The sequence below is a fragment of the Cyphomyrmex costatus genome, unplaced genomic scaffold (assembly GCF_001594065.2).
Source record: "Cyphomyrmex costatus isolate MS0001 unplaced genomic scaffold, Ccosl1.0 scaffold666, whole genome shotgun sequence".
Lineage (NCBI taxonomy): Eukaryota > Metazoa > Arthropoda > Insecta > Hymenoptera > Formicidae > Cyphomyrmex > Cyphomyrmex costatus.
Window position 1 is genome coordinate 645,064 of NW_017280229.1, and position 22,722 is coordinate 667,785.

The window sequence follows — 22,722 nt, forward strand, 5'->3', positions numbered from 1 at the left end:
CACGTTACGCTCGCTTACTCATTATTACACACTGCATGGCAGTGTGATTTATGTCCGAAGTAGATCTGTGCAAACTGCAGCGTATGAGACAGTATCACTTAAGACTATATGACTAAAGATTATGGATTTAGGTCGCAGTCTGACGATGAATTAAGCGTGAGTGAGACAAATGAATGGGGGCACTTCTAACGTATATAGATTTGAGATTTTCCAAAGCATACGCGGTAAAGAACGGTTTTGCCAAAGTATCTAAAAATTTAGTTAGATGCAGATTTGAACATAATTTTGTTGGGACTATTAAAATAATTTTCAGATCTGTAAATTTTTTAATCTGTAATCTAACTAAATTTTTAGATACCTCAGTAAAATTGTTCTTTCTGAGTATGTTTTAATTGTTAATGTTTGTTGTCAAAATTCAAAGTATAAGTAGCATCTCGTGTGGTACACATTATACATTCTATTATTATTTTCTGTGTAGATGTATAATAAAATTGTAAATAAGAACTAGTTAATCATTGTTTGTGACTAAATTAAAATATCATAATTTAATGTAAAAAAATGCTCCATATTCCTGACTGAAATTTATACGTTCTTTCTTCAATAAAAATAGCATTTTTTGCTCCACTTTTGAAGTATTCAAATAAACAACAATAAAGTTTTAAAATAATATCATAAAATGCTTCATTCATTTGTATCCTCATTTAATTCATTTTACTCTCATGAGACTCACTTCTAAAATATCCAGCAATTTGGATGCAATTCCGTAGTTTTCGGTCAGTGACATTTCAAAATTAACGTAACAGAACGATGTTTCGATATGATAGGAATGACCGAGCAAACGATAAGATTTCGTCTCACAGCGCCGTGCGTTAGTGTGTTTGCTGGAACGCGTCCAAAGTTTCTCCAAAGTCGTGTGGGGGGCCGTGGTTCCCTCTTCTTTCGATGTCGCGACACCGAAAGTGGCATTGTACGCGTTTGAGACTACCAAAGAGTGCAGTAGCACGGAATGACGACGAGTTCTTTGATCCTCCCTCGAAGAGGCTGCATGCCGTCTAACGGGATTACCCCGCCCCATGTAATTGCTCGTGAATGCGCAGATATACTCGCGACAATGGGTACACGTTGATGGGACCTCATGGATTCGAGGTGACGCGAAACGAATCACGATACAATACGCAAGATCGATCTGTAAAAATAATGCTTAATAAGTTACATTTTCTCATGAAGTATACTTTTTGTTAATATATTCGCATGACGTATTTATTATTTAAATAACTGTTTAAAAAAACAGGTGGATTCGAAGAATCTTAATTGAATTTATTTTTTATAGTAAAAGTATTGAAAAAAATTATCATTTGTTGAACCCCCCTCAAAGCACATGCTTATATTTGATCAACTTTGCATTCATCACTGAACATGGAGAGGAAACATAGTCTTCGAATAAATATAGATGTAGAAATTAGTAAACGATAAAAGTTCTTAAAGAATCTGTTTATACTCAACATTTGAGAAATTGTTTAAAGCTTAGAATCTAAAGAATTTCTTAATTGTTTATTTCCAAATGCTTGCAGGTTAAGAATCTCAACATTTCGTTAAGAAGAAGCGATACCAAATTTATCGAAGAAACTATAAGTAAGAATTAGAGATACTAAAGTAACGTATCATAATAGGTCTTCGGAAACAATAACGATTTAGATAATTTAGGTAATTCAGAAATCGCTGTGTTATTATTTATTCATTATTTATCTATATTGTATTATTTATATCATCTTTATTATCTATATTGTAAATGGAGCCATCATCAGTGACATCAGTTGTACATACTGTCGATGGAATCTCGATCGCGATGTTGGAGTTTGTGTTAGAGAAACGAGCGCGCGCGACGGCTCGAAGCCCCGCGGCTACACTGATTGCGGCGGACCCTACGACCCGTGCAGACCCAGGAACGCCGTCCCCGGCCGGCTTGGACCCTCGTCCAAGGACGTACCCGCTTCCCAATCAGAGGAGAAATCAGATTGTTTAACACAGCGGACACCAACTGCTATTTAAAGGCAGCATCTGCCCCATGGGGCTACATTCCGACGCGACGACATTGGAACGCTCTATCATGGAAACCGTTGTCGAGAATGTTATCATTACGGGGGAGCATCATTCTCATTGATCTTTGCAAGTCGATACACATTGGCGAGAATATATATGAAAACGAATATTTCTTACAGTTGATACTCTTGAGGCTTCCACGGGCACTTTCTATACAGAAATTATGCGTTTCGCGGATTATCTCCGTATTCAAATCCATTCTTAGAATGCCAACGCTTTGGCAATGTAAACATTGCAGTTCACTTCAGCAGGGCGAGGAGCAGCCTGATACTAATTTCTTACAGTTCTTAACACTTACAAATGATTTATCATAAACTGTCCAGAACTCCAGAACCTATTCGCTTCTTCTCTCGAAATATGGTGATAAATACAACGATCTGAGAAACACGTACTTCGTATCTTCTTAATCTCAGATTTAAAAGGTGAAATAATATCCCTCAAAATAAATGGGTATAGCTCCAGTATTCTCAAAATGTTAAATTTTTGGAAAACTTAAATACACAATTATAAAGTATATATAAAACCATAAAACTTTTGTCTAAAATATTTTTCTGTACGTTTCATCGGTTCATTGATAATTGGAATCAAAGCTTTAGGGAATTATTTCAGCTCTTATATTTGAAAGTTGATGAAAAATATGTGTCTCTTAACTTTTTACGGTTAAGAGCATATTTCAAGGAAAATTGAATCGGTCTGAATAGTCGTGACAAACCATTTATTGTAGATGTCTATTCTATGAAATAAATGAAAAATGTTATAATTAAACTATACCGTTCTAATTTGCTTTTTAATTTACTTTGAACAAAAATAGATATTTAATTGAAAAATTTAAATAATGTAACATTATTAGCTAAATAAAATTTTAGCAACTAATTTTCAACTCTTTGTCACTTGAATAAAAACTGTAACATAACATGTTGCATTTATAAAAGAAGTATGTAAACAATTATAATAAAATATTTTAAAAGATAAAATGATTTTGAAGCTTATATTATAGAACTTTGAGAGAACCGTAAAAAGTGTAAAAATAAAAATTGTAAATGTATAAATAAAGCGCGCATTGATGCGTACGTTAATACCGTAACGGTCTTCGAGCCAATTTGGAAGTATCGCGATCTCACTGATTTTCGAGTGGAGCCAACCGACTGACCTTTGCAGGCTATCGCCTGCGAGCATGTAACGAGTCAAAATTAAGGGGCATTGTACCCTTAAACAGATTGCACACGTCCGTGCGTGAACGTGACCCCCTAGGCTCTCGGACGAAAAACGCTCGCACGAAGAGGGAATTCTCGTACGATAAGACGAAGAGAGGAGGCCTACACTACGACAGGGATGACACGGCGACGAAAACGAACGGGAAGATAAACGTACACGTAGCACACTCAGCCCCGTGTGTTTGCCTACACGGAAATCCTCTCTAACGGATTCTAACGCTCGACCGAGTTTGCACTTTTTCATCTTCGGACCGATGACTTTCCTCCCGCGATCGAAGTATTCTCGAACCACCGCTACACAAAAGTGTTCGGAAAATCATCTGGCATCTCTTTCGACAGATAATAATTATACGCGTCCGTGATGAGGAAACTAAGGTTATACTTTACTGTTTTATTTAAATCCAGATCTTTTTCCATTTCTTCAAAATGAATATCATTCATCCTATATTTCTTCCATCATATATTTGTTCCTATAAAATTTTGATGGGAAGTAATGCATGGATGTGAAACATCCTGTTTCAGGCTATGGAAGCAGCTTATCAAAGACAGCACTGGACACGCACAGCCATCTCAGGCAGCCTGGTATGTAGTAGGTAGATATTTTTGAGAAGTTAAAGCGTTCTCTCATTTAATTCCATCTAAAGTGAATTGAAGTCTCAGTGATATTCTGCGAATTAATTTAAGTAAAATCTACTTGTCAAAGTCATTATTAATATAAAATATCAATCTTTGAAATAAAATTAGAAAAATTTTTTAAACATGAAATTTTTTATTTATTTATCTCAAAAAGTTATTTCAAATTTTATTGTAGGCGATGGCTTGTAAAACCCACATCTCGGATGATATATACTATATAATTGAAAACAAAATTTTGTACAGGTTTCTATTTATAATTTTACATAATTTCATATCAAACTGTGTGTAAATATATTTATTATACTATTATATATAACTTGCAATTTCTTCCATCAACAATAAGATATCCTCGCGGATATAATTCTTATTTCCTTCATGTTTATGTGCTCTATGTATATATAACAAATGATGCATTAATCTTTGTTTTGAATTACAAATTAAATAGATCACAGCTTGACACAGCTTAAATCTAGACTGAGAGTACAAGGTCCCATTTCACCTGAAAAGCGGGCTTATCTATGCGATAATCAAACAAGGTCACTGTTACTTCGCGCGTCATCGATTCCTCGGAGTTTCGAATCACGATGAGAAAAGAGCGTCGAATCCTTGGGCGTAGTCGCATCCCAGTATTTCTCCCATCAGTTCCCTCGTTCCCGGCAGATAAATGGGTGTACCGCGCCCCTTCCCATTATTAACTTGTAAGTGAATTACCGTTCGATCGAAAGGCGATCACTCCGGCACGCATTCAGCGGATTCATCGGGCGAAACGACCTTTGAGGTCCGGCAATTCCGAATCCGTCCCCATCATCCACGTCTGTCCCCCTCTCATAATCGCTCGACTTGTATTTTTATGGGGTTCGTCTTGGAGTTCTCGTATCAGGACTCTTCTTCGTTCTTTCAGACTACCGAAATCATTAAATCGGGACCACCGTTTAACCTCCTCGTTAGAAAGTCTGTAACATTTTTTTCTTTACGAATTTTTTAAAAATTACAAGGTACCTGTATTATTTTTTAAAGTAAAAGTAAATATGTAAATATAATAAAAATCTTTGAACACAGAAAAACATGAACTAAGACACCTCCTAACATTTTATTATTGTAAATTAAAATTTGATCACAAGTTTAATTGGAAAAAAATGAAATAATATTTTAGATTTGGAACAAAAAATTGCTATAAACGATTAATATTGAGAATAATTAAAAGTCTAAAAAATAGTATTAATGCTAACGAGGACACGCTAAATTTTTAGATTAATCGTATTTTAACGTATACTTGACAAAATTTTAATAATCATTATTAATATATTTATATATACACAATGGCACGCCGTCTGATCTTTATTAATTAATGTCCATTCCATTCTTGATATATAACAATGTTTCATGTGAAAATTATATCAATCTGCGGTATTTGTATATAAGTTTTATTGATTCTTCCAACTGCGTACACATTCTACAATATTATTGTAATATTCATCTTGAAGTTTAATGTTGAATAACTTAATATTGAGTAATCTAATGTTGAGTAAGGGAAATACAATGTAGACTGACATGAGTCTTCGGAAATTACGTTTTTCGATGACCTTTTCGACTTGAGATATTAATGGAGTATCAAAAATGCTTCGGAAAATGTAACAACGCAGTGACAGATTATGGATTACTCGCTGCAATTTTTTAATTTTTCCTTCTAGCCAATATTATTAGGATTATTTACGACTTCTTTCATCTTTTATCGTTTTAACATTCTAAATTTTAATCCTTTATCATGATTTTTCATATATAATTGAATTTTATTTCTTTTAAATCATACATATACGATTGAAACAGATGTGAAATTAGTTTCGTTTATTTTTAATATATCTAAATTCACTTAATACTCTATAATGTCCTTTATTTTTGCTCGTCTTTAGCTCTTTTTTTCTATTATTATATTGTTTACGTATATAATTCTAAAAATTTTTGTAGTTACATAAAATATTCGTGTTATGTTACTTAGCATTTTTCAGAGAATATATAAAATTCTCTAACCGTAGTTTTGAGGATAACTGTCTTTAGTATTCAATCGATTGCGCTTTTTCTTATATTACAATATTGCAATATAAAGTAACAATCGACGTATCGAATCGCTTGTCTAAATCTCCGAAAAGCTTCGAAGACACTCGTGTCGCCCTTTGAACCACTCCGACGGCAGTTTCTCAAATTGAAATTATTATGATCCAAATGAATTCTATTCTATTGTGGGGTTGCGATTATGTTCTTTTGTATGACTGTAGGGCCCTTCATGTCTGAGCGGCGGCGAGCGTCGGTGATGACGCATTGTAAAGCTTTTAAAGGGTGATACGGGGGCTCTTGAAAAACAACCGTGTAATGGATAGGTATATCCTACATGAAACTGCGAAAAATTGTATCGTTTGCTCTCATTCACAGTGTGAAAACTGAGTTCACATTTATTAGTATAAATCACGCAAACATTTTACTCTTGTGTATAATTAACAGTCATATAGTAATTGTACTTTGAGGAGGCAGGAAGCGATCTCGACATACTTGACTGGTATCAAATTTAATCCCGTAGAGTTGAGGATAAAATTATACTTAAGCAATCTAACAATAAAATAAATATAAAACTTGCGAGGTATATTGTGAATTTCTTATGACCCACAGATCCCTATCAAATGTTCGGGGCGACGAGCAGTCGGCTCGCAAGCTCTGGTTCCGGACAGATACAACTCTGGCAGTTTCTACTCGAGCTTTTGTCGGATTCAAGTAACGCCGCGTGTATCACGTGGGAAGGAACCAATGGTGAATTCAAGTTGACCGATCCCGACGAGGTGGCGAGACGATGGGGCGAAAGGAAGTCCAAGCCTAATATGAATTATGACAAATTGTCGAGGGCCTTGAGGTGAGTTTCAGGATGGCGCTCTCCCGTCGCGTCATCCCGGTTCGCAACTCGCGACAACAGCGGCGCGTTTTTCCCGAACGTCAAAATGGAAAAGCCATTAACGGACCATCATTTATGTTTTGACGAAGTTTCGGGGTGAAAGTAAATTCGTTCGATACATGAACGTGTTCGGGTATTCACGTTTGCTCGCGCTCGTGTGTATATATTGGTGTCGCGTCAGGACTCAGGGGGTGGCGGACGAGGGAGAAATTTCAATCATCGACAGTCAGACTGACGGTAGACGCGGCTATTATTTTTCCATCAGATCCACTGATTATATTACGCGATTGCTCTTTTTGACATCCCTTTACCAACCACATAAGAACTCTGACAAGCAAGCTCATTTTCAACGTCGAAGTTGAAGATGTTGAACTTAGAATTCAATTTTTTACCGCAAAATTTATGTGTATGGTAAAATATAAGAAATATACGACAATGTAAGAAACAACACATACATGTTTATGATTTCAGAAACAGCAAATAATAAACTATTTTTTTTAATCACTTATAATTTGTATATAATTTATTATCGTATTAATGCTTATATTAAATAATTTTACTAAAATTGAAATCACAACTGTGAAAATAAATTTTTAAGTCATCGTGTAAAACTGTTAGAATTTTGATCGTCTCAGTTTTATAAGTTTTATAACAAATCATATATGCCAATGGCAATCCACCGATACGTTTTTAAAATAAATAAAAAAAATTCAAGATTTTGAGGTAGTTCCAAATAATCCCCGAAATTTAGATATACATTTGCCGACCAATTTCTTAAGAGAAACCTACAGAGAGATATATTAGCTTCAAGCTCCTGAAAACGTAGACTTATTATCACTCAACGTTAGAACTCGTAAAACCTAAATGGAGCGTCCGGTTTGTTTGCAGGTACTATTACGACAAGAACATCATGACGAAGGTGCACGGCAAGAGGTACGCGTACAAGTTCGATTTCCAGGGGCTGGCAGCCGCGACGCAGCCGGCGGCGGCCGATCCGGCGGCGTACAAATACCAGAGCGAGCTCTTCATGTCCGGTTACGGTCACGCCAAGCTGAACCTGATGCCGCCGCCGGCGGCGTCGGTCTCAGTTTCCGTTCCCGGCGGCCTCTTCCAATCGGCATCGAGCTACTGGTCGACGAGCCCGGGCGCCAACTTGTATGCCGGCCATCACACGGCCTCCGGACACGTGCCACCTCATCTCGGCACCTATCCGCATTACGCATGACCCGCCGCCGAGCACTGGGGTGCTCTGGGCACGCCGCGTTGAAATGTTTCTACCGAAAAAGTACGGAGCCGCATCTGCCACCGTCGTCGTCACCACCGCCGTCGGCGGCATGTGAAATCGTAAATTGCGCGCACCACTCGGCCCCTTATCCCGCCCCCGCAGGCTCGGATCGCACATTGTTTCAGGTACTTGCACGAATCTGTCCATATCGCGTACTTGCTTGCAACATTATCCTTTCGTAATGGATTACAAGGTAATCGTGACATTTCCAACGATTCAAATGGCTGCGCGAGCAGCACAATAAGTAGTATGTAGTGTCCTTTTTTTCCTGCACTTGAGGAAGTATAATTAAATATGCAATCAACGTATTGCCTCTCTTATTCAACATACATTTCGTTTTAATATCGTTCAACAACGCTCATCAACTGTTTATTTTAATTAATAAATTATCTCTTGAATCTACATCAAAAATATAAATACTTGACTTGAAAAAAAAATAGAGAATACCAATATCAAAATTCTGATTAATAAAATTAATGGTGAAGAAATTATAAAATTGTTGAAAGACATTTGCAGAAAAAAGAAACAATAACGCGTGATATTGTTTTAAAACGATACAAACATTTATTGAGTCGAAAGAACTTTCAACTGACATCTCTACCGGTATAGGTACACATTTCAATTGAACAGTTTCGAGAGTGCTTCTAAACGTGGAAACACGAGATGTTTATAGCGTACAGGAGAAGCCTACTTTAGAAGAGATAACATTAATTTAAACGAGTGAGTTACATTCGAGTCTAACTAAATTTTATTTGTGAACTTAAATGCCGGACCAAGTACGTACATTTTTCTTTTAATGTATATCTGACAATTATAAAAATTCAAATTTTGTGCAAAAATCACTTATAGATATATTTATACTGAATTTAAAGGAAGTAAACATTTTTACTGACCAATTACTAACGAGTCTGTAGTGTGATTACGGCTTAAGTCACTGTCAGGAAGTAGTGACATGGCTTTATAATCGAACGTAAGTAGTAACGAACGAGTAATCGACGCAGACATTCATTTAACGATGCATATAATACACAGAAAGTACGATTTTGTTTAAGTATCTAAAAAAATTTATATATATTTAAAAATAATTTTATTGAACCATTAAAATAATTATATAGAATGTTCAACCTGCAATTGTCGCTAAAATATCAAAACTCATTGCAGTATTATCATTACGTGCGCCCTACATTATTTTAATAATCCAACAAAATGATTTTCAGATCTGGACTCGAATTTATATCGCATGAGAAAATTTATAATATAATACGTAATTATAGTATATACATTTTCGTCTATACTATATTTGTATTTTCATATATAATTTTCCCGATATTTTTCGAAAAGATTGCATCTTTACATCCAGCTAAATTTTTAAATATGTATTTTAGCAAAGTTATTCCTTTCATTTATTCCTTCCGTTTCTTCCGCAGAATTTATTGAAAATGCATATTCTTTTTATTAGAAAAATATTATTTTATTTAGAAAAACAAGCTTTGTATGATCATTAAAGTTTCCTGTTGTAGAAAAGAAAGAAAAATTTAATGAAGACAAAGATTTTCCCAAGTATGTATTAAAATAACAGCTTTTCCAATTTTAACTTTTTTAATTTTTATTATTTTAATGTAATATTTATATGTGATACAGCAATTTCTTCACGTTTATTTGTTAAGTAATTGAAAATAGTAGACATGAGGCATATTTGTGCGAGTAATATAACGCGTTTGGACAGATTAAACATCGAAATCATGCGACACGGTTGTCTTAACAAAAAGTGCAATACCTAAACAAACCCAAATAAGACACCGTTGCAACCTTTCAGTGCAATGCCTAAATAACGCGTAACAATCAAGAATTATCTACGTGCTGCCATACAGAGGCGGCTCTGACGTAATAATGCACTACGGACTCTACTCGTAGCCGACGGGGTGCGCTCAGAAAAGAAAAAAAAGATTATTGTAAGAACGTTGTACATACAGTATAATGCATTACGTTAGTACAGGGTGTGCGTCCGTGAGAAAATTCGCATGAATCTGTTTACCGTTATCGTGTTGCCGCAAAGAACACACGCGCATCCTTGGATGAACCTTATTCAATTCAAAAGCTTGCGTTTAAGTTAAGCGTCAGTCTCTCAATGATTGTTTGCCAAATATCTATACCAAAGAAAATTAGCTCCTTTATGGTTTGCAGGTAGTATATTAAGTGACAAAACATGTAATTTAAAACTTGTTATATATAGTTATAACCTATATATATGTATACATATAAACATTATTTCTTTAATATTCATTATCATATTCTTCGACATCGTTTGTCATCTTATCTAGTCATGCATTTAATGGCTGCGTTGAGCAGAAAAAGCAGCTTTACAATTGCATTAGAATTCTTTAATTATACGATTGGTTTATACATTTAGATCCAGCGAGGAATTAACGAGCACCCAGGAGACACAAAGTAACATAATCAATTTTATAATTTTACACCAAACAATATGACAGTTACAACATGTGTTATATTACACTTATGTTGTTACGTGTGAATCGTAAGTTAAGTGTTATATTGTAACATTGATGATATGTTACTGTTAGTTGGTGTTTATTGGGCAATCATTTTACAGAATCTGAAACAGCAGTTGTAAAACTGCTTTTTCTGCTAAACGCAGCCGATGCTTTATTTTTCTTTTTATCAAAGTGCGCATCGATATATCATTCGCGAAGATGTTAGCCAAAGAGTAAAATACGTATAATCGCATGACGGTAAATTGAACATGCGAAATCGTTTGGTCCAAGGGAACGTGAACTCGTACGCGAAAAGAGCTGACAAAATTCCACGAGCATCGTCGGCATTTACAATTGGATTAAATCGAGCATGCGTGTACATTAAAACGCATTAAAATCTGTCGATAATGCATCACAATTTCAAACGAGGTCCCGCGGATGTTTGTCCGCAGAATGTACCCATGTTCGATTCAGACCAAAACTGATACGTGTATCATAAACTCTTTAAACTTATTTATTATGTGAAGAAATGGGTAGAGATGCTACATAGAAGCAAATCAAATGATGGGCGTGTAAGAAACGATCATCGAAATGTAATATTTGTACAACTATTCAGCATGTCGGTGGCTTGTTTAAGCGTGAAAATCGCTCGTTCCTTTGATGTAATTTTACAACGAAACCGCGTTAACCGTACATTTTTCATCATCCGTCATCAAGAGAGGTAGACGATAATCAAAAGTACAACGTTTAAGTCATATCAATTGATGGCATACGCGCAATCAGAATCGAACTTTCAGCCCATCCTTTTTAGAAATCGCGTTAAATATGTGGCCGCTCTACCCATATCGAGACAAAGGATGGATTGCCGAAACCAAATTCGATCTTGATAAAATACACAGCATACAGATTCGTACTTTGAAGTAAAAATCATCATATTAAATCGTATAAAGGATAATTTTTACTTTATTTTCTGCCAGCTTCTGTGAACTTAGTTGCATTGTCTAATATTAATGGACATTATACTATAATTCAAAAATTTGCATATATTGCAGAAAATCAGATTTCCAAAAGAGGAAAAAAATTGTCACGTAATTAATTTGATCTTTTACCTGTTTAAAATCTGTTCATAAAACGATATTCTTGAATTAGATCTTACCACAAGAATGAGCGAAGATTTTATATTCTTGTTGTTCTTCGTAATTAAATAAAATAACATTTTTGGCAATTAATAAAGAAATAATTACGGGTAACGTTTGTACAAATATATTTTATTTGATGCTTAATTTTTTTGGAGTTGTTTTCTCCATAACATATCAGTCGAAACAGAGTTCAATAAAAAAATTAATTTAAAAAAGACTTGATATCATCCAAATGGATGATAGCGTAAAGTCCATTTTTGGACAGACCACTCAAATAAAAAGAAGTAAAAGAAAAAAGAACTTGCAGTATAGATCGCAAATACTGATAATGAGTGCTTTTCAGTAAAAAGCACAGATGACATAGTATAACACAGTGAATAATGACATTCTTATTATTCGCCAATTTTAAACAGAGATAAAATGATGATACTAATGTAACATTGTGTTATACCCGTATATCACACTAGCGATTGAAGATTGCGTCTGCAATTACATTTGCATTTCTTGACCAATCAGAATGGAACTGCTAATTAACAGCTTCTTTTTGATTGGTCAAGAGATGCAAATGTGATTGCAAGTGCAATCTCCAATTGCTAAATGTCGGCATTACACTATGTTTCTTGCTGCAAAACATCAAGTATGCCAATTTTTATCTGACTTGTATAATATCTTGGTTGCTTATCACTAATCCTTTCTCAATAGTCTAAACATTAATGCATGATAAAGTCTTTGAAAACCGCGAACTTTAAAGAGCACAGACCCTCGACGGACAACCGGGGATTTGAAAACACTACCCGAGTACCTCCGAGTAGCATTTTATCTTTGTTTGACGTTCGGTGAACAAGGATAAAATGATACTCGGGTAGTGTTTTCAAGCGCAGCCTAGAAGAGCAAGAAGCGATTTTCCTTCGTGAATATCGCAATCCCCATCGACGCGTGTCGGCAATCCTTCCCCAGAAAAAGGAAGGCGTACCTCGTGTCGGAGACATGCGTAACTCCTTAAGACGTATACTGTACCATACTACTCATAAGTGGCCCTAAGCATTCCTAGAATAATTTTAACGATTAGCACGGCCCCCGAGACGGCCCGTGGGACCGATCGTGCAATCGGCACCGCGACGGGAAACGGTTGTTATCCAGCAGATGGTTTCCGGATCGGTCCGACGGGTCGCGAGCGCGAAAGGGCGCTCATGTAGATAGGGTGTTTTCATGTGTAGCTTAGGCGTGTAGAGAATTTAGTCTTAGCGCGAGGATGCGATGAGAGAGTGAGTGTCAGGAGAGAAAGAGAGAATGGAGTAAAGGCCGTTGCGTGCGTATTATGTGTATTTGTGTGCAAGATACGAAGTGTCGCGTGAGCAGGCGTGATTTCGAGAATGGAGGTGAATAATAATAAACTGCGATGATTATACGATGATGACGATGACAATGATGGATGAGTGGATGAACGAGGGATGTCTGGCACTAGCGTAGAACGCGTTAGGTTAGATAGATAAGCGATCCCCCCCTCCCTCCCCCCCCCGTCACCCTATCGAAGGCCGAAGGCTCATCTGACACCATTGCGGAATCAAAGAAGACACAACGGAATAGACCTGAGAGAATCTCGCGGGAACCGCACCCGGGAAATCGGGGGGAGCGCTGTTGTTGTTCTTGTTGTCGTGCGCTTGTATTAAAGTCGCCATGTTCTAATTAAACGAGCCGACGGGGTTGTATCAGTCGTCGGCAAAATCAATGTGGCTCCCATTTCTCTATGCATTCGCGTTTGCCTTCTTGATCGCGTATAAAAGATGTACAGCCGAAAAGAGAGAGAGAGAGAGAGAGAGCCAAAGGGGAAAACGGATAGAATAAGGCAACTGAAGAGGAAAAATGGAGCTCTACACAGTTCTTCTCTTTTGCTCCTCGCGTGTTACGTATGTATAAACGCGTGTGAGCAAACGAAACCAAGAGAGAAAAAAAAAGGAACGAGACAAAGGGTACGGCGTAGAGACACAAAGAACGGTCGCGATATGATGGAGGAGGAGGAAGAGGAAGAGAACGAGGGAAGAGGAACGCGGAGGCAAGATAGGAGAAAAATAAGCCGAGGAACACACGGTAGGTCAGTCTTGGTTGCCGGCGGTTGGCGAATTGGTCGGGTTGCCATGGCGAAGAGGGCCGGGGTGTTCTCCGGGTTCGGCGGGGTCCGCCCCAACGGGAAACCCCCATTCGGGAAATTCGTGGCGTCGCTACGCCGAACCATGCCGCGGTGCCGGAGGTTTAGCTCGGCTTGGCTAATCGATTCTGCTACCAATCAGCGCCCGCGCTGTTCCTCCACATCTTCCTCCACACTTTACACTCTATACTATCTTTCTCCCACACAGAACACACACATAAAAACACACACACACACATATCTCTCTCTCTGTCTCTCTCTCTCTCTCTCGCCCCTCCTCCTTTCTCTCTTTCTCCCTGATATATATATATTTCGTACACTACCACCATCGCTACTGCCACCCACCACCACAAACTCCGGCTCTACCTAGCAGCAGCCACCACCCTCATAGTCCTCATACCCGTTTCTCCATCATCGGTTGCTCCAACTTCGGTACGTGTACCGTCCTTCGGCGCTGTTAGCGCTATCACCACCACTACTTACGTATACGTTCTCTTCTACCCGTCACCCCCTTCTGTATCTCACCCTTCGGACTATTCGAATCCAGATGCAACGCGAACGGACGCAATAATGCATCGTATCAAAGTTAAGAGGCTCGTCTTGTTTGAGCCTCGACGCGGAAAATAAGCTATCCGTTTGTTCTTCATTAATCGAATCGTTCGCGGGAACAACGCGTCCCTCGGAAGCCAAACTTTACGAGAGATAAACTTTCGCGTTTTACGATCACTGTGAAGCATCAACTCTATCACAAGCTTCGTCGAGGAAAGAGATAATTATTAATGTCTCTATTATTGAATAAAATCGTATTTCACATCTTTCACCTATGACATAAAATTATTAATTCTGTCGTAAAAAATAAAATTTAAAATGTACAAAATATATGCCCTAAATATCTAATTAAATTCATTGTTTGCTTTTGTCAATTATAATGAGAGAGTTAATAACAATTTTCGTACAAATTGTGATACTGTGATGAACAATTTCTTTTTTACTGTGATAATTATATATACATATAGTATTATACAATATTATGCCATTTCTATAATAAATCTCCGAATTCAATCTTTTTCTAAAAAAAAAAAAAACAGTTTTCAAATTGCAAACAATTACAAGGAATTTAAAAAAATTAAACTTGAGAACCGCAAACAAATAATATAGAATTAAATTATATGTCGATATCGCATAATTCGTTTAATTTCGGGCCGAGTTTATTTTGAGAGTTCAGAATTTAAGAATTATTTCTGAAGGTATTTAAAATTTGAATGATTAATCGCTCAACGACGAACGGCGCTGCTTCCTTCAATATTTTTACCACAAAATTACAAATGAATTAAAAAATATATAGAAGAATGAATAAATAATTCGTCAAATAATTTCGTGTTTATACAATAGTTTTTAAATTGCAAACGATTGCAAGTAAAGAAATTTTTTCGAAAACTAAATTTCAATTCCTACAGAAATTTTTTTGAATATTAAAATCACTGTTATTCAGTGCTTTTAATACTCGAAATATAACTATGATTAATCACATCAGTATAAAATTAAATTTTTCTGTACAGGAAAACCGCAAATGGATAATAGAATCATATAAATTCACTTAATTTCGCAAGCCGATTTTGTTTTGGAGTTAGTTCTAGAGGTACCTAAAGTAAAAGATTAATGCTTGCGATTGTATTCCTCGATTAAAATTTTCACGAGAACAAATTTTATATAATCGTAAATTTTATATAAAGTAAGCGAATCATCTTAAATTTAATTTTATACATCTTATTTTTGCCTAATTTCTAATCGTTCTTTCATCATTTATTAATTTTCTTCGTGTGTGTAACCGGTAAAAAAATATATTCCAGACAACTGCACGCTCTATACACACAAATTTCTTAAAGATGTCCAGAGAATGTCCAACGTTTTAAAAATATTCCTAGGACGTCTTTCGGAAAGTGTTTTATGCAAGATGTCCAAAAAAACAATGAGAGAACTTATTATTATGGTTTTTGAAACAAGATGAAAATTATAAAGTGAGCAATAACTATAATAAGTATTGACCACAATGAAATTATAAATATATTCTGGTAAATTATCTTACTTTTGTCATTTTTACCTCGTTTCAGGAATCGTAATAAAGGCTTGAGCAAGGACTGGGACAAGACATCTGAATGACGTCTGAAAGACGTCGTCAGATATTTTAAAGATGTCTTTTATAAAAAAAAAGAAATCGTTTAAGAAACATCTCATGCATTTAAAACGTTTTATGTTCAAATTTTTTGGATTTTGTATTGTTTGGGATATTACATGTTTACGCGCACAATATTCGTTTAAATGCAAAGAAAAGTTGAAGAATTCTCTTACTTGAGATATCGGCGACTATTCGAAGTACTTGATTCGCATGTTATACTGAAAATATGGAGCCGAATAGCATGTCTTTAGCATGTCCATCTCTATCGTGTCCGAATCCTTCAGTTCACTGAGTTTCAATCTGGAAACGGAGATCAAAAACTTATTTCCACCGCACAAAATTTTCAAACTTCAAATCGCCGATTCTTTCTTTGCACTTGTCTCGCTCCGTAAGCTTACATTATACTATTTGCGAGTTTTTGAAAAATACTTGAGGTGCCATCTGGTAGCGCTCAATTCGTACTATTTCCTATTATCGGCAGACAAACTCGACCGGTATCAAAAAGGAAAATATTACTTACCATCAGTCGCGACTCTCATTAAAATTTCGTGATTACCATCAGAATCAATTCGATTTTTTATGTTTACGATGAATATTTAAATTCTTTTAAATTTCATTTTGTTTTGATAATCACATATAATAAGAGACAAGTTTTTTTTTTACATTAATTAATCAATCGCATTACACAAATAATGCATACTTTGCTCAGTAAAAACTGCATTTGCGCATAATGTGCGATTACTGAGAAACTTGCATTAACTTTTTAGTACACACGATTGAGGCATTCGTGTCCTACGCATTAATCTTTTCTTTAAAATAGGAGGCACATGATATTGTAATTAATTATAAATAACAGAGATTTTATATCTTTTCCCTTTTTTTAATACCCTATTTTACAAGTATTTTCGATTACTCTAAAAATATGATAAGAATCACTTAATTAATAATTTTTGTATACTTGTAAATAAGGGATGAAAATAATTAACTTGGGATACAAACATGTATTACATTATTAAAAACATTATTTAAAAATAATAATACATTAAAAACATTATTAAAAAACATTACTTAAAAAAGAGATTGAAAAAAGTATTAAAACTATCACAATTGTTTTTCTATATCTAATATCATAATACGAACGACGACCTTCTTCGCTACAATGAAATTCAAAATTAATCTTAAAGAATACACGATATATCGAAGAATTAATGCGACACACAAATGACTCATCAAAAGTACCAATTTCATATATCTATGCAATTATAAATATAATATTTATAATTATAACCGGTGATACGTTCGATTTTGTGCATTAATATTCGGAGAATACAAAGATAAAAAATGATACGTCGTGCGCATCCTACGTAAACGGAACGCACTCCGAGTCATCTTAAGTCTAATATTTCTTACCTTTGCCCAGCTTTACATTTATTGTTACAATTTCTTTTGTGGATCGTGTTATCCGTTTATTCGTAAAACGTGGCCTAATGGATGTCGTGTTATGTTGTTATATGTATACGTTTTGTGTACGTAGAGGGTGTAGAGTGGGCGCCAGTAGGTAGATTTCAAATTCCAACCAATTCTAACTATATTGTACATTCCCAAGTCCCAAGTGCACTTTCGTCTCACAAGGTTTCTTTCCGCTTCTCTTCAACGTAGCGATGTCATTGTCAGCAAATTACTCGAGGAAAAGAGGAAAAAATGGATAATAAATGAGCGTAAAAAACACGCGGACGTGCATAATATTGAATTTTTTTTTCTCTTTCATAATACGCACGTACGGAAGTTTCCCACTATGCATTGTATGTTGTCATCGATATTTATTCCTCGCTCCGGCCGGCTATAGGATTGTCGGCTATAAGACGGCAGAGCGAAATCTTTTTGACGTGTTGGACAGCTAGATACGAGGAAGATCAGGATGAGCGCGAAGCACTTGAGTATTGGTATTAGAGAAGTATTTTTTAACGTTGTAAAAATCGCACGATTGACAAGTTTGCAATGAACGTCAAAAAATGCGTGTCCTTTTCAGGATCGGTACCACCGCCCCTTGTACCCGGAAAATTACGCCTGTACAGCATGCGTTTTTGTCCGTACGCGCAAAGGATTCACCTCGTGCTGGACGCCAAGCAAATTCCGTAAGTTGTGATTATATATATGCAGCACAAAAGGCAATTTATAATCTTCTTTTCCCTTGCTTAAAATATGAAATTGATTTTTTGACACTTTAAAATTTTTTATTGATATATTATTTTAATATACAATTTCTAAATAATTTAGCAAATTTCTTTTCTTATATTCTATTTCCAAGTAATATCTTAAATATTTGGTCTGTTCACGTTGCTTGCATTTTTTGCACTCAGCATCTTTGCTTCTTTTTTAATGCATAAATATGTATCTATCTCATTTTTCATTTAAAAGTTTCAAACAACGCAAACAGTCCCATTAATGATATGTACTAATTTGATACAAAGTGCTCAACTAAGTAAAAGAAGCTTGAATTGTTAAGTATTTACATATTATAAAAGAGAGAAAGACTTGTTTCTAAAAAAAAAAACTGTTTCTATAATTTATAAATTGATAAGCCGTTTATTTATCTATAGATATGTATAAAAATAACGTCTTTTCATTGTATTGTGTTTATTTTTAGATATGATGTAGTTAATGTAAATTTAACACACAAACCTGATTGGTTGATGGAAAAAAATCCTGTTAATAAAGTTCCTTGTATCGAACTGGAAGAAGGAGAAACACTGTATGAAAGTCTAATTATTGCTGATTACTTGGATGAAGCGTATCCTCAAAATAAACTATATCCAAATAATCCTTTAGCAAAGGCTAAAGATAAGTTATTGATTGATAGATTTAGTATAGTAATAGCAACTATGTATAAGGTATTTATAATAGTTCTATTTTAAAATATTTTTATATATATTTTCGTTTATAACTTTTAAGTACATTCCCATGATGGTTTATTATAAATATCGATGATAATATACAATGCATAGTGGGAAACTTCCGTACGTACATTCCCATGATGGTCTTATTGTATTTGACTTTTAGGCACTTTCGGAAACAGCATTGGTGCAAGATACATTCAACCATACGCTAATTGAGCTAGAATTTTTTGATCGAGAATTGGCGAAAAGAGGAACTCCCTTTTTCGGTGGCAGCAAACCTGGCATGCTGGACTTAATGATATGGCCATGGTTTGAAAGGGCAGATATAATAAGAGTTCTAAAAGGAGAGCAGTTTGCCTTACCTCGAGATCGTTTCTTACGATTGGTAATTATATATCATTGGAAACTGACATATAAGTACAGGAATGTTTCAGGATCCTGAGATAAAAAGGGATGATAGATTTTAATAAAAGAATCAACTTTTGTTAAGAAACTTAAGCCTCTGTGATGCATTTTTTGCTACTTGTCCAATCATGTGTGACGTCTGAAAATATTAGTTTGCGTCTTGTAATTTTGTTTTGAAAGATAAGAAAGTACATTAGATAGATAAGATGATGCATTTGAGGCTCTCTCTCTCTCTCTCTCTCTCTCTCTCTCTCTCTCTCTCTCTCTCTCTTTCACCTATTATTATTTTTAATCATATCAGAAGGTTTGCGGATTATCACCGTGTCAAGGATCATGGCAAAGTTCACGAATTAACATTAGTAATGAATAAAAACATGGTAATAGCCCGCAAATCTCCTGATGTAATTGAAGATAAATAATATATTAGAAAAAAATATTTAAAAAATACAAAAAGCAAAAATGTGGATTATTATTTATCTATTAGACAGACGTCACGCACAACCAGCTCAAATGAAAACGTGTAATTTTTTAAAAATTGAAAGAAAGAATTGTTTTCTGAACAAAAGTTTGTCTCTTGAAATCTATTATTCCCTAAAATTGATCCCAGAGATTTTGAAACATCCCCTATATCGATTGTAATAACAATTTTTATATAATATAGTTTGAATGGCAAGTTGCTATGAAAGAAGATCCTGCAGTAAGTGGCAGCTTTCTGGATGTCGAAATGCACGTCAAGTACATGCGTAGTCGTCTAGCTGGGGCATCTCAGTACGATTTAGCTAACAGCTAAAGATAATTCAGCCTATGATCCATTCTATTTGCAATATTTTAAATTCAAGCGATACTCCATTGATGTTGCCATTTATTTCAGCATGATAAATACATTTTATATTATAAAATGTAATTTATTACACTGAAAGAATAGTAATTAAATATATGTAAATACATTAAAAAATAAAATTAATATTGTAATATTTAAAACAGATACTAACTAGTTTATAAAATAGAACATTTATCTTAATTATTATTGGTTAACATGTAAAAATAACTTATGAATAATCTAGAATTGTTCATTTTATTTATTTATGTAAAAATAAAATTTATTTTGCATAAAAAATTACATGTTTTTACGTATATATTTCTTAAGCAAGCACGGGCGAGTTTTATCTAATTCATCAATTGATCAATCGACGAATTAAAAAATTCGCTTTATTTATGTACAGAACATTTCAAATGTTATGCAAATTTTTGTACTGTCTGACATAATTGGCAATTTGTAAATTTCTCCCAACAGATGTACAACATACTAAAAACTTATAAAATGTACAAATAAATAAATATAAATTTCTTACGTTAAACATTTCCGAAAATCAACAAATATATTCCGTAAATAAGGAAGCACACGAAAACCAAGCACGCTGCTATCATAAAGGACTTTGAGTTTTCCTTTCTTAAATTTTGCAACTCCTTTTCATTTCGTCTAAGAACTTCCTTAACTTCCTCCAGCTCGTTCTCCAATTTCTCCCGATTTTCTATGGTGAGTAATTTCGTCTTAAGCTTTCTCTCGATTACTTCGACTCTATATAAGGTATCTTTCAAACTCTCTTCCACATGTTCCATCTAAAACGTAAAAATTAAAAGAATTTGAACTTTCAGTTGACAGATAGAAAGAAGCAACCAAATTATTAGTACTTTGGTGATGATAGTATCATTTCGTGTCATTGTGTACAGTCGAATGTACACTTAATTGTATCCAAACTTTTCACTCGGTATCACTCGTAATGAATTTCTTGCAAAGTCGTATCTCATTGACAAGTATAACACATGTTGCTACATGTGAGAAAATAAACTAAAGAGAGTCAGCCGATGATATATGTTGTACATACAGCGTTGGGAGTGCCATCATGCTTGAAACAGCTCCAGCCTCCAGTGTGTTCCAATTTACGAATGAATCGCATCTAGATACATATCCCATGACCGTTAAGTTGAAGAAGAACCCGATCGTTTTAAAAACCAAGGTAACCTGATTTTCACTAAAAATCCTTAATTTAATCTTCGATTAATTCGTCGATACCTATACCATTTTATTAATACGGAGAGAATTGTTAACTTTTTATTCAACACATGGAAAAAAATTAGATTAATAGAAATAAATTATACAATTAAAATTTTACTTTAAACAATTCTATTGATTGAATTAATTATCGATTAACTTATAATCAATGCTAAATTGATTAATTTTTGCAATATTTTTCTATTATTAACTATGTCAAAAGTCTAAACTTAATAATTGAATATTGATTCTTTGAATGATTTTTTAAAATTATTCTTTTATACTAATAAGAATAAAAATCGAAATGTTTCTATTAACATCACTTTTAAACATGCATTCATTTATACATATCTCTATGAACTGGATAAGGATAATAAAGAATAAATACTATAAAGTAGGCGGTATAAAGAGACAAATTTAGACACTTCAATATTTTTTTCATTGTTAATAATTATAAATATAATTTGTTTCATAACTTCAGTATATTATACAGAGAATAACCTTTGATCGCTAATTAGAGAGTTTTAAATTACAATCTGAATAACCGTGTGTCCAGAGATACTTCCATGATCTTACAATTAACTTATTCACAAAAATGACCAAATGTAGCTCGCTGCTTTCAATGTTATCTACTTTGCTAAAAGATAGTATCCGTATCGATATTTTTTTTCTTCGTTCAACAATTATAAAAACGATGATCATACGATATATGAAGCGATTAGCTTCAAATGATAAATAAAACGATTAATAGAGGATAACAAAATAAATAAAGATACAACAATAGAAATATTAAATTACCACTTGGTCTAGTTCATCAATCTTTCATCTTTACATGAAAAGAAAATCAACTGAAAGCAGCTTCCGTAATGTACTTATCCTCTTCTAAGTAAATAAATATTGGCAGCTAAAGCAATGTTTCACACTTTTAAGCTACAACACTTTCGTGCACATCTTCTGAATCTACAAGGAGTTATTTTCAGTATTTGCAAGTGTTACTGCAAAGATAATGCAATGATACGTATATCTTAAGGTATAAATAATAACCAAATATAAATTAAGTAATAATATGCTCCAAGTTTTATAATATCAGTAATACAGAGAGGAATGAGAGAATATACATAAAAATTACGTCTATTCTTTAGATCTCTTTCTAAAAAAAATTATTCTCTTTGTCTCGTTATTTCCGAATTGCGCATTATTAATATCATCGGTTAATTGAAAAACATTAAAACATACGCAAT

At 34.5% G+C, this 22,722-nt stretch overlaps 3 protein-coding genes across 4 annotated transcripts in view; 2 read left to right on the forward strand and 1 right to left on the reverse strand.

Annotated features, from left to right (window-relative positions):
• The window catches only part of Ets65A (DNA-binding protein D-ETS-3), a 46,418-nt gene extending 38,305 nt beyond the window's left edge, over positions 1–8,113 (forward strand). The window contains exons 3-5 of the mRNA XM_018547653.1: positions 3,837–3,896; positions 6,612–6,849; positions 7,777–8,113. Coding sequence (XP_018403155.1) covers positions 3,837–3,896; positions 6,612–6,849; positions 7,777–8,113 — 635 coding nt within the window. The remainder of the gene's footprint in view (positions 1–3,836; positions 3,897–6,611; positions 6,850–7,776) is intronic.
• A 9,501-nt stretch (positions 8,114–17,614) lies between these two features.
• On the forward strand, positions 17,615–20,294 carry LOC108780038 (pyrimidodiazepine synthase). Its single transcript, XM_018547611.1, has 5 exons — positions 17,615–18,069; positions 18,156–18,261; positions 18,774–19,017; positions 19,187–19,408; positions 20,090–20,294. The coding sequence occupies exons 1-5, from the start codon at positions 18,045–18,047 to the stop codon at positions 20,216–20,218; spliced, it is 726 nt and encodes a 241-aa protein (XP_018403113.1). The 5' UTR covers positions 17,615–18,044; the 3' UTR covers positions 20,219–20,294.
• Positions 20,260–21,267, reverse strand: LOC108780039 (uncharacterized). 2 transcript variants are annotated; one of them, XM_018547612.1, is made up of 3 exons: positions 21,121–21,267; positions 20,781–21,048; positions 20,260–20,341 (listed from the first exon to the last, which is right to left on the reverse strand). In XM_018547612.1, the coding sequence occupies exons 1-2, from the start codon at positions 21,148–21,150 to the stop codon at positions 20,782–20,784; spliced, it is 297 nt and encodes a 98-aa protein (XP_018403114.1). In that variant the 5' UTR covers positions 21,151–21,267; the 3' UTR covers positions 20,260–20,341; position 20,781. The 2 variants fall into 2 exon arrangements, with proteins under 2 accessions (XP_018403114.1, XP_018403116.1); XM_018547614.1 differs by lacking the exon at positions 20,260–20,341 and having other exon boundaries at positions 20,719–21,048.
• Positions 21,268–22,722: the final 1,455 nt, after the last annotated feature.